Here is a 12,680-nt window from a genome sequence, read left to right on the forward strand (position 1 = left end):
GATTATCCGGTGATTCCCCTGTGACCAGTGGGGGTCTCCAGAATAGCATTTTCTGGTTGAAATGTCTCTTAAATGTTTCTTGATTTATTTATTCTATTTCTCAAATTAATATCACGGATGTTACCAGAATCGTAATTCGTAGGTACATACTATGTGGAATTTTTAATTTGTGTTGAACTATTAACAAATCTAAACGATTTTCATTTATAAATTTTCGTAGATTCAATATTGCATTTAGTGTTTAAATTTATTATATGAGATTGCTGTTTCTGATAGTACAGACTTAATGAATGGGTTAGTGGGGTTAGCCGGTTAGCGAGATTAAAAATAGTGAAGTAAATCATGATTTATGGCCTTTCCGCTTCATAAATCTAATTAGTCACCTAAATATGAAACTGTCGTTAAAGTATGAGATCATGGTGGAATCACTTTGTTAAAAATGCGTAGGATTGTTTTTTTGCAATTTTTCTAATTTTTATTAATTTATGTGAATAAATTAAATGAATTGGCAACACATGGGTAATAAATCAAACTTCATTCAAACTCAGTTTATTTCTAAAGTAGTTATATGTTATTAAAAGTATTTTTCTGTTATATTTTCGTTTTTATGTTATTTCCCATAAAAAATGATGAAAAATCAAACCCGAAAGTTTCGGGATTATGTTAACCAATCCCGTGATTAATAGGTATCGAAAATAGTTCAGGATCCCGGGATTGGAATCCCTACTTCCAAGTAGCGGTTTCAAAATATGATGCTAGTAAGCGAGTCCGCGATTTATTTCTACAAAAATGGTAAATCAGTATTTCTGAAGATGTAAAAAATAAGGCATTTAACATTTTTCCATCTCAAACTATTAAGTACTAAAAAAATAGTTATTCAGTAGGTATCTCAATAGTTAATGTGTTAAAAAGTCTTATTTTTTACATATCGAGTGGCAGATATTGGTGAAAAACTATATAAGTATCTAATAATATTAATTTATATTAACCGAAATAGATTTTCTCATCCACGACAGTAAAGAGTTAAGAATATTGAATAAATTAATTTGCTTGATCGATATTAATACTTATATACATAATGACGTAACACTATTAAGTCATATTATATTCTAAAGTAAATCATGTGGCCATGTAAATAGGAAGTAAATAGCTATCAGTTTAGGCCATCTTCAAATATTACATAATCAACACATGGCTATAAATTTAATTTGTCAACATTGTTTTCAATAAAATAATGTTTCTGCAGTGAAAGCGAAAAACATGTTTTCTTTTCAAAAACTGGCAATTATTTTTTTATTTACCAACTGTCAACGCTTTCCGCTCAAAAGATACGAGTAGTAAGAAGCGAATTATGAGTTTAAAATTTTGTAGGTTTGTTCTGGCAGACAAGACAGTATCTAAATCAGGAGTTTCTTTACTGTGAAGCTTGTGTATTTCTTTGAGATTATTTTTAATTGTAATCCAGATCCTCCATATTAGGTACATCGACTGTATACCTCACTGGCGTAGGGTGGGTGTGGGCTGTTAAAATCCGACATAAATAATGCACACTTAACTTTGTCACTAAAACCGGTTCTGATTAGTCAAGTAATTTAGCCGAGTGGCGAGTAATTGAGTAAAATCATTTAGTCGAGTCAATCCATTTTGTTCTAATTTTTTGGTCGAGCAGCGAGCTCCACCACCTCTCACTAAATACTAAAGCCACGAGACAAGTCTGAACACGTTATCTTTAGATGTCATAGAATTTCTTCCTCCAATTCTTCTAATATAGTCATTATAAAATGAAGTTGTTAATTTATTAATTTTTTGAACATACATAATTTTGAAAACACTTCGAATCGGGTTCATGACGCAGGTTCGAGCGTGCTGGGTGTCGTATTTATATATATATATTTTTTTTTCTTCTATTGGTTAAGTATATTATATTTCTCTGAAGTGTTTTTATATGATGCATGTTCGATAAAAAGAATGTTAAATTCGTAATGATGACGTACATTGTAGATGAATTTATTTATATGATATGAAAGAAGACATTACAAATACTTTCCCCTTCGACAATTAATAATGAGACTGTCAATAATTAATACGGATACTAATAATAATACAGTAATTTACCTGCACGCGCGCTTTGTTTGCGTGAAAATAAATGAACAAAATAAATAAAATACCTAAATAAAATAAAACAAACAAAATGAAAAAATGAAAAAGAATGAATAAAAGAAAATAATCTTTACTGCGTGGGCGCGAAATTGAGGGGAGAGTACATATTTTCTGGGGACTGGCCACAGTTGGTGGTAGTGGCGATAATTGTTTGAAAAGGAATTCTTACTGTCTGCGTATCTTGGAGGTGAAATAACCCTTGAGTATATGCTGTTGGGAGTTCCAAATGCCGTATTCAGTGTGTTGGTGCATTTGGCGTCTATTCTTCGGTAATAATCATACGAGATATACGGGCACGATGTCGGGCACGATGTTGCAGGGCAGACGGGGGTCTGCGGTCTAAATACAAGAAAACAATATACTTATTTAAAAAAAAATATATAAGATACCTAATTAATTAAAGCAGTGGTTCCAAAGGGGTAGCTTAAGGTGACATGGGAAAATAACAGGTTTCATCAATCAAGCCTAAAACTTGTTAACAAGTATTATTATAATCTAACCTAAGAAAAACCTCAGAAAACAGACATACGTATCATAAAAAAGACCCACCAAAGTGGGACTAGAATTTACATATCTAACTATCCGGGGGTCACTCCTAATTCGACTATCGGTTCACGTATGATTCATGCAGATTCAATTTAATATCCGCGCCATCAGAGGTATTCCGAAATTTCGCTGAAGTGAAGCCACCGACTTTATGATTGAATAGAAGCAATATTATTAACACATATGCCAAGCTATTCTATATACAAGGCGGCAAGTTTATCATATTTATGTATTAAGGCGGTTAATTATTACAATAATTAAGTTAACCGTCTAATCTGTGTTAACTCTCAGAGCGAGAAATACAGTTTTGACCATTTAGACGGTTAATTTATTGTAAAAGTTAATAGCCTCAATACATATATATAATAAAGTGATAATATTTATCATTTTAGCCGTTGATAGCCGCCTTACGTATAGAATTGACCCACTGATGCCAAATTTAGTTGTGACGTCTTTTTTGACTAATTGTGAATTCTTCTTTTGACTATGTCCGATCCTTATTGGATAATATGGGCCTCCACAGAGTGGAGGTTTATATGAACAGAATTTTATTTTTTACGAAAAATGGATGTTACCCACTTGCTCAACCTATTAGGTCCATACTCTCACTCCAAACATAAATTTAAAAAACAATGTGTATTTGCCAGACCCAGAATTCGAATCTGGGACCTACGACATTAAAAGCCGACGCGAGAGCCTCTCGGCCATTGTGAATACTTAATTATTACTATTTTTTTTAAAAATCTATACTGAATTCGAATACACACAGGGCTTAAGAATGTTAGATTTTTATTATTTGAAAATGCATAAGTTATTATTTTTTAATGTCATTTCTGGCGATCGGTTTTCCAGCTAGTATAATAAAATATATTATTATAAACTTGTATATTTCAATTTGAAATGCAAGCTGACAGGTTTTTGATGCACAGCCATCGTTTCCGGCTGAGAGATCCAACGAGTCTGGTTATATTGATGCACACTTTATATTTTGAAAAAATCAAAGTGTTAATATACTCACGGTCCCCTCCAAGCTGCGTTTTCGAAGTTGTAGGGATCAGAGTTAATACAGCTTTGCGCCCTTGCTCCGATAAATAATGTCACACCCCAAAATATAAAATTAAACATCTTGAACACAGTTTATTAATCATTAAATTCAGTCGTTTCGAAAAGATTATTATATATTATTATATAGCATATCATTTGACCAAGTGGATTATGCAAGACTTAGGCCACCTGAATTTAGCGGGTCCTTAAATGCATATTTTGATATTTGTACAGCATGGCTAAGTACACAAACTGATAGTCAATTCGTGTCATGTTTATGAATAAACTATGACTGTGATTGGAGGTTTAAATGCAGTGGTTCACAACAGTGGTGTAAGATGAGTCTTGTGGTGCGAATACATTAAACAAAACAAATTGACAATTGGGACAAATTTAGTCTATGGTTTCGTCATTACGTAGAATATTTTGAATGATCACTATCTCTATAAATTCAATTATGGAAAGTGCCAACTCTAATTTATTAATATTTTGAATAATTATTATTCATGGTAATTTTGATTAATTTTAACAGTTTCTACGTGTGCATACGTTTAAATTACTTTCGATATTGCATTAAAAGATGATATTTTGAACAGAACCCAACCAGCATATAATAAACGTAAACAGGAGAAAAGGACAATAACTTAAGGCCATGCATTAGTTGAGGCACGGTCTAAAAAGATCGTTGCTAGGCGATGTGCGGATTGCGGGTCGCGGGTGAAAATGACGCCTGTCAAACGAAATATTATTTCTCATATAAATCCAACATACGTCCATTTTATGTTCTGTTTATTATTCTATTAGTATCAATAATAATATATTCATTGACATGTTTGCTTTTTAAAGTAAATGGGTAAAGTTTTTAGTCATCTTTACACGATTTTAGAATTAATTGGCCCGTCGCCATCACGCAGCAAAGTGACGTGCGTCCGACTCCACGTTCTCTCAATGAATGCAAAGCAAGTACAAATTTTCGTCGCGCGTACAGTTGAACATTATTTGGCGTTTCACTGATGCGTCACCTTAATAGAAAATCCAAAAAAATAAAAACAAAGAGCGCGCATTTTGACGTAGGTACTTACATAGGTATGTCGAAGATGTGTTGGCATTCTAAACATAATAAAAAACTTTATGCGGTTGCCGATGTAGCGCGGTACGCGTGAGGTGACCTCATTGTTGTTCTGGCGATTTCGGCAGATTTTGCCAACAGACAATGTTCGTTTAAAGGTTCAACATGTGCTACGGAGTAGGATCATCCGTCTGATAACATTTTAAATACCAAGAAAAATGACACACATACACACTTTCCCTCGGAGTGGCAACATACTGTGACATTATACGAATTATTACGAAAAGTAATGTGATAGTCCTGTATTAGTGCAGTGTTTATCCAAACTTATTATCTACATTCTACAATATAAAACTAAGAAAATACCACCACTGTGTATTATTCCTCACTACCCGAATTTACCATATTACGCACACTCAACGTAACCTTCTAAATAAGATAATCTTAGCATCGGGTTTACATCAGCATCTTCGAGATAACCCTCGATAACACTCTACAACCTTCTATTAACCAGTTTATGTTTTTTATTAATAAAACTATATAGGTATGAACGTCGTATAAAAAAAGTATGTAAGAAGAGTGGATGATATTTTATTTAATCAGATTTTTGGCATTGGGTATCCTAAATCAATTTTTCATAGCAAGGAATTTATGTGGATATTCCTATTATTTAGTCGTTTTAAATTATCCTATAATTTTACCAATTAGTCGCGATCTGTATTTCGATTTTATTATGTTCATTGTTGAAAATAATGATAAAACCGTAAACGATGAAGTACGTGGGTTCATCGCTGGGAATCCCTGCCATGGCTCCCACGGAGGCGACAAGGCTCTAGCTTGGGGGCCCGAGCTCTGGGGAGGTCCAGTGTGGCGGGTTGGCCTGTTAAGCGAGATAAAGACACATCACAAATTTGCTCCAATCGTAAAAAAAAAATCACCTGCAGTGCTATTATACTTGACGATTAACATATTAAAAAATGCTTGTATGATGCAATTTTTGATTGTATGTTGATATTTTACAACTCAATTAATTCAAGTAGGTTAGATGTATTAAAACTACAAAAAAATCACTAAAATACATTGACTTTATTACCTGGAACACCATTTGGAAAACGCTTCTATAGAGCGTCACACTGCCTTTAACCGTAGCGATAGGTAGGAGGGCCTGACAAAGATCCTGTCCTGGAGGCCCTTCGTGATGTGGGGCCCATGATCCCTGCTCTATAGCATCTATGGACTATACGCCACTGGTACACAATCTTTTTATCAGTAGGGCCAATATATAGACCAGTTATAAATAAAATTACTGAAGTAAAATTATTTTGACATTTGAGGGCGAAATAAATAATAACTTAATTGAAATAATCTTTTAATATTTTATTTCATAGCCAGACACATATATGTTTCGAAACACTTATTTATAATAATTTACAAGATTTACTGATATTTTTTGCTTAAGTATATATGTATCTATACATAATATATTGGTTCTACAATAGTACTATTGATACTACAATATTAGTTATGTTATGAGTTTAGTCGTATTATAATCACGTTATCCTACGATGTGGGTAATCATGCCTTCCACAATAATAAGTTAACTGCCGGAATTTGAGCGCAGGATACGACAGGGTTTCTGAAAGTAAAAATAATATACAATATTACAATTAAAATACATTGGTTGGGTCGATTATGATACCAATCTAATCATTAAACCCGCACAAATATCTCATACCTACTATCCTCATTTATTGTTGTCATCCAGGCGCTTAACTAGTTTTAACGAGTCATCAGTCGCCCGTGATTGATACAAGGACAGTTATTCGTAGACCACGACCGTGTCAACTTCCTACAGTGTGACCGTCGTCCAAGCAATAATTAAACTCGAGTCTCATTAAAAACTACACCCGGCAAGCCGTGATACCGGATCTTATGATTTAATAACCGTAAATGCATACACGGTGACTCATCCAACAAGTATCCTTACGAGTGTCATCATTAACCCCAAAAACCCAGTGTACCGTGCGAGTGATAAACAGAACCATTTGCATACTAGTGCGTGAGTACATGACCTGGGACCTGCTCCAGCCATAAAGCCGATCAACGCCAAGGTTAGTGCCTGGATTAACTCCCGTTTAAACCGCCCTCTCCTAGCATTCACATCCACAATCATCCCAAATTACAGTCCACTAAAAAGCCCCGCCATACATCATATTCAAAAACCTTAGAAACAGTCATGTAAATTCTAGAAAAAAAATTGGCAAGAAATCCCCACCATTCAGGTGGGGTGGGGTTTATTAGATTGTGTAAATGGTGTGATGTTGCAAATTTCTTAATACTTATTTTCATTATTAGGTATCACAAAAAAATCTTACGTTCCCTGAATGGTAGCGAAAGCACGTGGTTGTATATCTCGAATGCCATCCCCGTTGTCGCAGAATATCCTGGCAATTGTGGACTTCCTGATTTCATTCAATTGACCTGCAATATTAATTTTAAAGGGAATTATAAAGATTTTGGTCAACACCTAAAATGAATAATATGAATTTCATAGAGATTATAGAACGATTTTACTATTTATGCAAGTTTTGGCACACTTTAGAAGAATGTTTTTTAAAGAGTCATAATTGTATCGTTCTTTTAATATTTTGTGACTTTTTATATTTATTTATTTATTTAGAAAAAAAAATATTATGGCATTAGGTACAGAGATTGGCCAATGCGCCATAATATACAATAAATTCAAAATATAAAAAATATTTAATTACGAAAATAGCAAGAAAGTAGAGGGGAAAGTATAAAGTAAAATGATAAAAATAATTATAAATTTACCCTATTTAATAAATCCACAAATATTATATAGTTTTAAAAAACTCCACTTTTATATTTATAATGCCGCCAATAGACTAATCGTACGATACACAGCATCAATGCAAGAATGAATGCTACATTCTTAAATTTAGTGTACACATCACTAAGTGTGAGAGATCCTGACGCAGTCTATGAATCATGGTTAGTAGATATTCTTGTTCTATTCTATTTATACCTTGTTTCAAAATGAGAAAAAATCGTCGCCAATATTAACGGCACTTGACAGAGACGCATATTATTAAAAAAATAATTACAAAATAAAAAGAACATTTTATATACAACGTTTTTAAATTTACTATTGAATCATATAAACTTGACTTGACTAGCTTAAGAGGGGGCTCAAGAGAAGGAGATTGAAATATAATCTACTCGTAGTATAAAAAGGACATCGGCGTCGTTAGGACGTTAATTTAAATCGATATTTTCGCAAAAATCACTAATCGGAGATTTTATTAAAAAAAAATAAATATATTATTGTTATTGGTATTGTCGGCCGTCTTACAAAATATTATTTGATAAACACCTGCAAGTGTCCGCCGATCAGACAACAGGGCTGTCAAAATAATACTTGAATTAATTATTTTTAAAATGTTAATTTCATCATAGTTTTTAATCAAACCCGTGCAAGTACATACTGATAACTTGGGTGGATATCGTAGCAAACATACTATTGATATATCTACGGGTATTTTATTATTATTACCTAATTCAAATTGAGCATAGGTTGATAGTCAAATACTATTATAGTATGTTTATGATTTCGAGAAAATAATACGATGGTATATAATCCATATCAATTATTTGAAAACATTACATTTGCATGTAGATACATGTATAATATAGTGAAAAGGTCAGATACCTGTTTAATTTGCAAGATAACATCAAAATTTGTATATACTTACCTAAATGAAGAATGACATTCATGAGTGAGCACGGCTCAAAGCTTGGAAAATGTGTTTTTTTTCCATTTGAAAATATTTTAATTGTGTATTATTTTATTACAGATTCATAATACATTATATAACTAATAGAACATACTGTTTTTTTCTATGAATAAAAAAAACTGGAAGGAACATATTGTGTCACGGCAATCAAGAAAGACCGGAAAATATGGCCAACAATGCATGATACACAAACATAAAATACACAAAATTACCTATTTAAGTTTACCGCACACGTGCAGACCACGCGATATTCGTTTACGCAAAGTCATCGCTTTCTAAAATGGTGATTTTAGTTGCCAGTTTTTATGAAGATGAATCAGTATGTTCCTTCCTGTCTTTTTTTATTCGTAGGTTTGTTTACTATGTACACCAAGAAATTTCCATTTATAAAATCGGAAATGAGTTTTGGAATATAATGCAACTAAAACTGGAAAAATTCTATCATGGGTGTTTACTTCTTGAATTAGTTGACCCCAAAAACAACAGATCCATTCCATTACGTGAACCACAGTGGATATTATGCCGGGTCCACATTGGCAACATGTCGCCGACAACCTCGTTAAATTTTACGATAAGTATGATAATTATCGTAAAATTTATCGAGGTTGTCACGCGACATGTTGCCAGTGTGGACCCGGCATTAGATGCACAAAACATAAATAAAATATATTATCGACACGTTGTTGACTAGAAATTGTGTTTATTCAGCTAATCCACCGTAATGGTATAATGTACTGTGATATGTAATAATATCCGTATTTAATGTTGCCAATAAACTTGCTGATTTAGCTAAGATTTTGTTTGTTGGGAATTGGTTCGCTGGGAGTATTTTACTGCAGAGCAATTTGATATCTTAAACAATAGATATTTGATTCGCTATTATTCTGCAGCTACATAAATAAAATTTAAAAAGTACAAAATAATTAATTGCGTCGACAGCCCTGGCGTCATTTTTTATTCGCCCGCCAGCCGGATGGACTAATAAATAAAATAATGTGTGTAGTGACTGTATGTTAATAATTATTTTTAGGCACTCATGATATAAATTATTTCGCCCATTGGCTTTACATACAATAATGGTACTACCTACCACTTGTTTCACTAGTATAAAAGTGAAGTTGCGCAGGCAATAAAAAGTCACTTTCTTTTTATAATAGGCAGACACTAAATTCTACGTTTTAAAACATATGCATTAGAATTAAACAATACCTATTATTTTTAATACGTAGGAGCTAAACATTACAAATAAACACTATTCATTAGTAATGTTTTTTGGATAGCACATGAAATAAAAATGTAGGTAGATATGTATTTCAACATCCTTCGTATGTTTAGTTCTCGGACAATTTCAGGTTAAAAAGTTATTAATATATTGTTAAGTTTATATCGTGGCTAACACATAATTAAAAAAGTTATCATATCCATCATATCAGTTGCAATACTTCCCACCAAAGAACTGATAAACATATTGAATTTAGTAACATTTATTAGAAAGTACTATTTTTTGGTCACCCCATAGCTTCACTTCACAAGCTTCACTTGGAGGGAGTTTATTGAGACAAACATTGGCGGCAACCTTTTTATATTAACTAGTAGACCAGTTATTATGGACCAAATGTAAAAAAATCATATTTTCAATTATCAAGGCCGATTATGTAGAGCGTCCTCTTAAGGGGGGACATGCTCAGCGTATGTCAAAATGGGGCTTTTGTTCTATTTTCAAAGCATGATCCTGGACATACCTTAAACGTTGTAGATAATCTATTTATATAATTTTGAAGCCTTATTACCCTTTATCTTTATTTTAAACATTTGATGACTGCATAAAGTATTTTTATTACATAAAATAGTACTCTTTTAAACCTCTCGCTCTAATGTTTTAGAATATAGTCAAATTTCAGTACATAGCTGTGCAGTGGTGTTTAATTTTTTTAGATTTATTACTTTTGAAACGCATTTACAAAACCATTAGTAAAATGAATGTTAACATTCTATAGTGACATATTTGCGATAAAAAAATATATTTTATAATCTTTGTGATCCCAAATTTGACAAGAATTATGCATTTTATTATTCAAAAAATGGGCACGATTAACACATTTAACACAAGATACTGATTATAAGCTATGTTTTTGACCATTCATATTTGATGAACATCCTACGAACAATGATTGCTTTATAATAGTTATTGACCTAAGAATAAGGTAGTGTTTTTTTGAAATACGCCATTTCTTTTGGCATTCCCCAGTGGTTAAGCTACAACATACGGCCGTAGCCATAAATTGACAAACTATAATTGAAGCAGGAAGTAAAATGATGTTAACGCGTGTGTTTGAACATGTAACTAACCGCAATTTTTTTTTTAAACGGTACATGTTCAAACACGCGCGTTAACATGATTTTACTCCTTACTTCAATTATAGTTTGTCAATTAATGGCTACGGCCGTATGTTGTAGCTTAACTACTGGGGAATGCCAAAAGAAATGGCGTATTTCAAAAAAACACTACCTTATTCTTAGGTCAATAATTATTATAAAGCAATCATTATTTGTAGGATGTTTATCACACTTGAATGGTCAAAGACATAGCTTATAATGAGTATCTTTAGAATTATCTTCAAATGTGTTAATCTTGCCCATTTTTTGAAGAATAAAATGCCTAATTCTTGTCAAATTTGGGATCACAGAGATTATCAATATAATTTTTTATCGTAAATATTTCACTATAATAATGTCAACATAAATTATACTAATGGTTTTATAAATGCATTTAAAAATTAATAAATGTAAAAAATCTTAACACCGCTGCACATGGATGTACTGAAATATGACTATATTCTAAAACATTAGAGCAAGAGGTTTAAAAGAATACTATTTTATGTAATAAAAATACTTTATGCAGTCATCAAATGTTTAAAATAAATATAAAGGATAATAAGGCTTCAAAATTATATAAATAGATTATCTACAACGTTTAAGGAATGTCCAGGATCATGCTGTGAAAATACAATAAAAGCTCCATTTGGACCTACGCTGAGCATGTCCCCCCATGCGCCCAAACAAGACCGAAATATTAGATGTATAGTTTTTCACCAATGTCTGCCACTCGATATATAAAAAATCAGACTTTTACGGCTGTGCATATATGACGAGTGGTGGTGGGCACTTTAAAAAGTACCTATATAGATACTGAATAAGTATTTTTGTAGTAATAGTTTGTGATGGAAAATGGTTATTTGCCTTATTTTTTAAATCCAGGGCGATACTGATTTAGCATTTTTGTAGAAATAAATCCCTCGCGGAATCACGGACAAGCATCATATTTTGAAACAGATACTTCGATACTTTCTTCGGATATGATCCTATTATATATTGTATATATATATTATATTATAATATACCTAATAGAGCTCTAAATTGAAATAAAAATGCGTGTAAAACATGTAGCTGAATAAAAATTTGATGATTGCTAATTCAAATGCAATAAAACTGAAATGTCATTTTGACATGTCATATTGATTTTCATATTAACTTACGTATATATTAATAATTTAGTTGCTAGGACCCCAGACCCCTAGCAACCAATAATGGTGTCGAAATAACTAATTTTCAAACAGAACAGAATTAACTGAAAATGAATTTAATTCTACTTAAAGATGGCTAAAGTATTAAAAAAATGCATTGGCATCGTGTTCTGATATATTCTAAAAGTTTCAAATTTCTAGCTAGTCGGGACAAAGTTCGGGACAAAGAACCACTGGACAAATAAGCATACGAGCTAAGAAAAACGTTGTAAAAAAATAAGGCATATGACTGTTTTCCATCTCAAACTATCAATACAACAATACTTATTCAGTAACTAAATAGTAACTAAAAAAAGTCTGATTTATTACATATCGAGTGGCAGATATTAGTAAGAACTATATACCTATCTAAATTATATCAACCGAAACAGATAGTCTTATCCACGACAATAAAGAGTTAAGAATATTGAATAAATTAATTTCCTTTATCGATAAATAATAATGACGTAACTTCTATTCAGT

The 12,680-nt window shown here is 32.2% G+C and overlaps 2 protein-coding genes across 2 annotated transcripts in view; both read right to left on the bottom strand.

Moving 5' to 3' along the window:
* LOC147073291 (peroxidase-like) overlaps window positions 1-2,493 on the bottom strand; it is a 56,027-nt gene extending 53,534 nt beyond the window's left edge. The window contains exon 1 of the mRNA XM_085945398.1: window positions 2,330-2,493. The gene's annotated coding sequence lies outside the window, so the exon portion shown is untranslated. The remainder of the gene's footprint in view (window positions 1-2,329) is intronic.
* Window positions 2,494-6,175: 3,682 nt separating this feature from the next.
* LOC147073292 (peroxidase-like) overlaps window positions 6,176-12,680 on the bottom strand; it is a 40,573-nt gene continuing 34,068 nt past the window's right edge. The window contains exons 11-12 of the mRNA XM_085945394.1: window positions 7,195-7,300; window positions 6,176-6,455 (exon numbers count right to left, since the gene is read on the bottom strand). Of these exons, the coding sequence (XP_085801520.1) occupies window positions 6,395-6,455; window positions 7,195-7,300 (167 nt within the window). The 3' untranslated portion in view covers window positions 6,176-6,394. The remainder of the gene's footprint in view (window positions 6,456-7,194; window positions 7,301-12,680) is intronic.

Source organism: Rhyacophila brunnea, unplaced genomic scaffold (assembly GCF_057557595.1).
Source record: "Rhyacophila brunnea isolate RB1 unplaced genomic scaffold, BYU_Rbru_1.0 scaffold_18, whole genome shotgun sequence".
Taxonomy (NCBI): domain Eukaryota; kingdom Metazoa; phylum Arthropoda; class Insecta; order Trichoptera; family Rhyacophilidae; genus Rhyacophila; species Rhyacophila brunnea.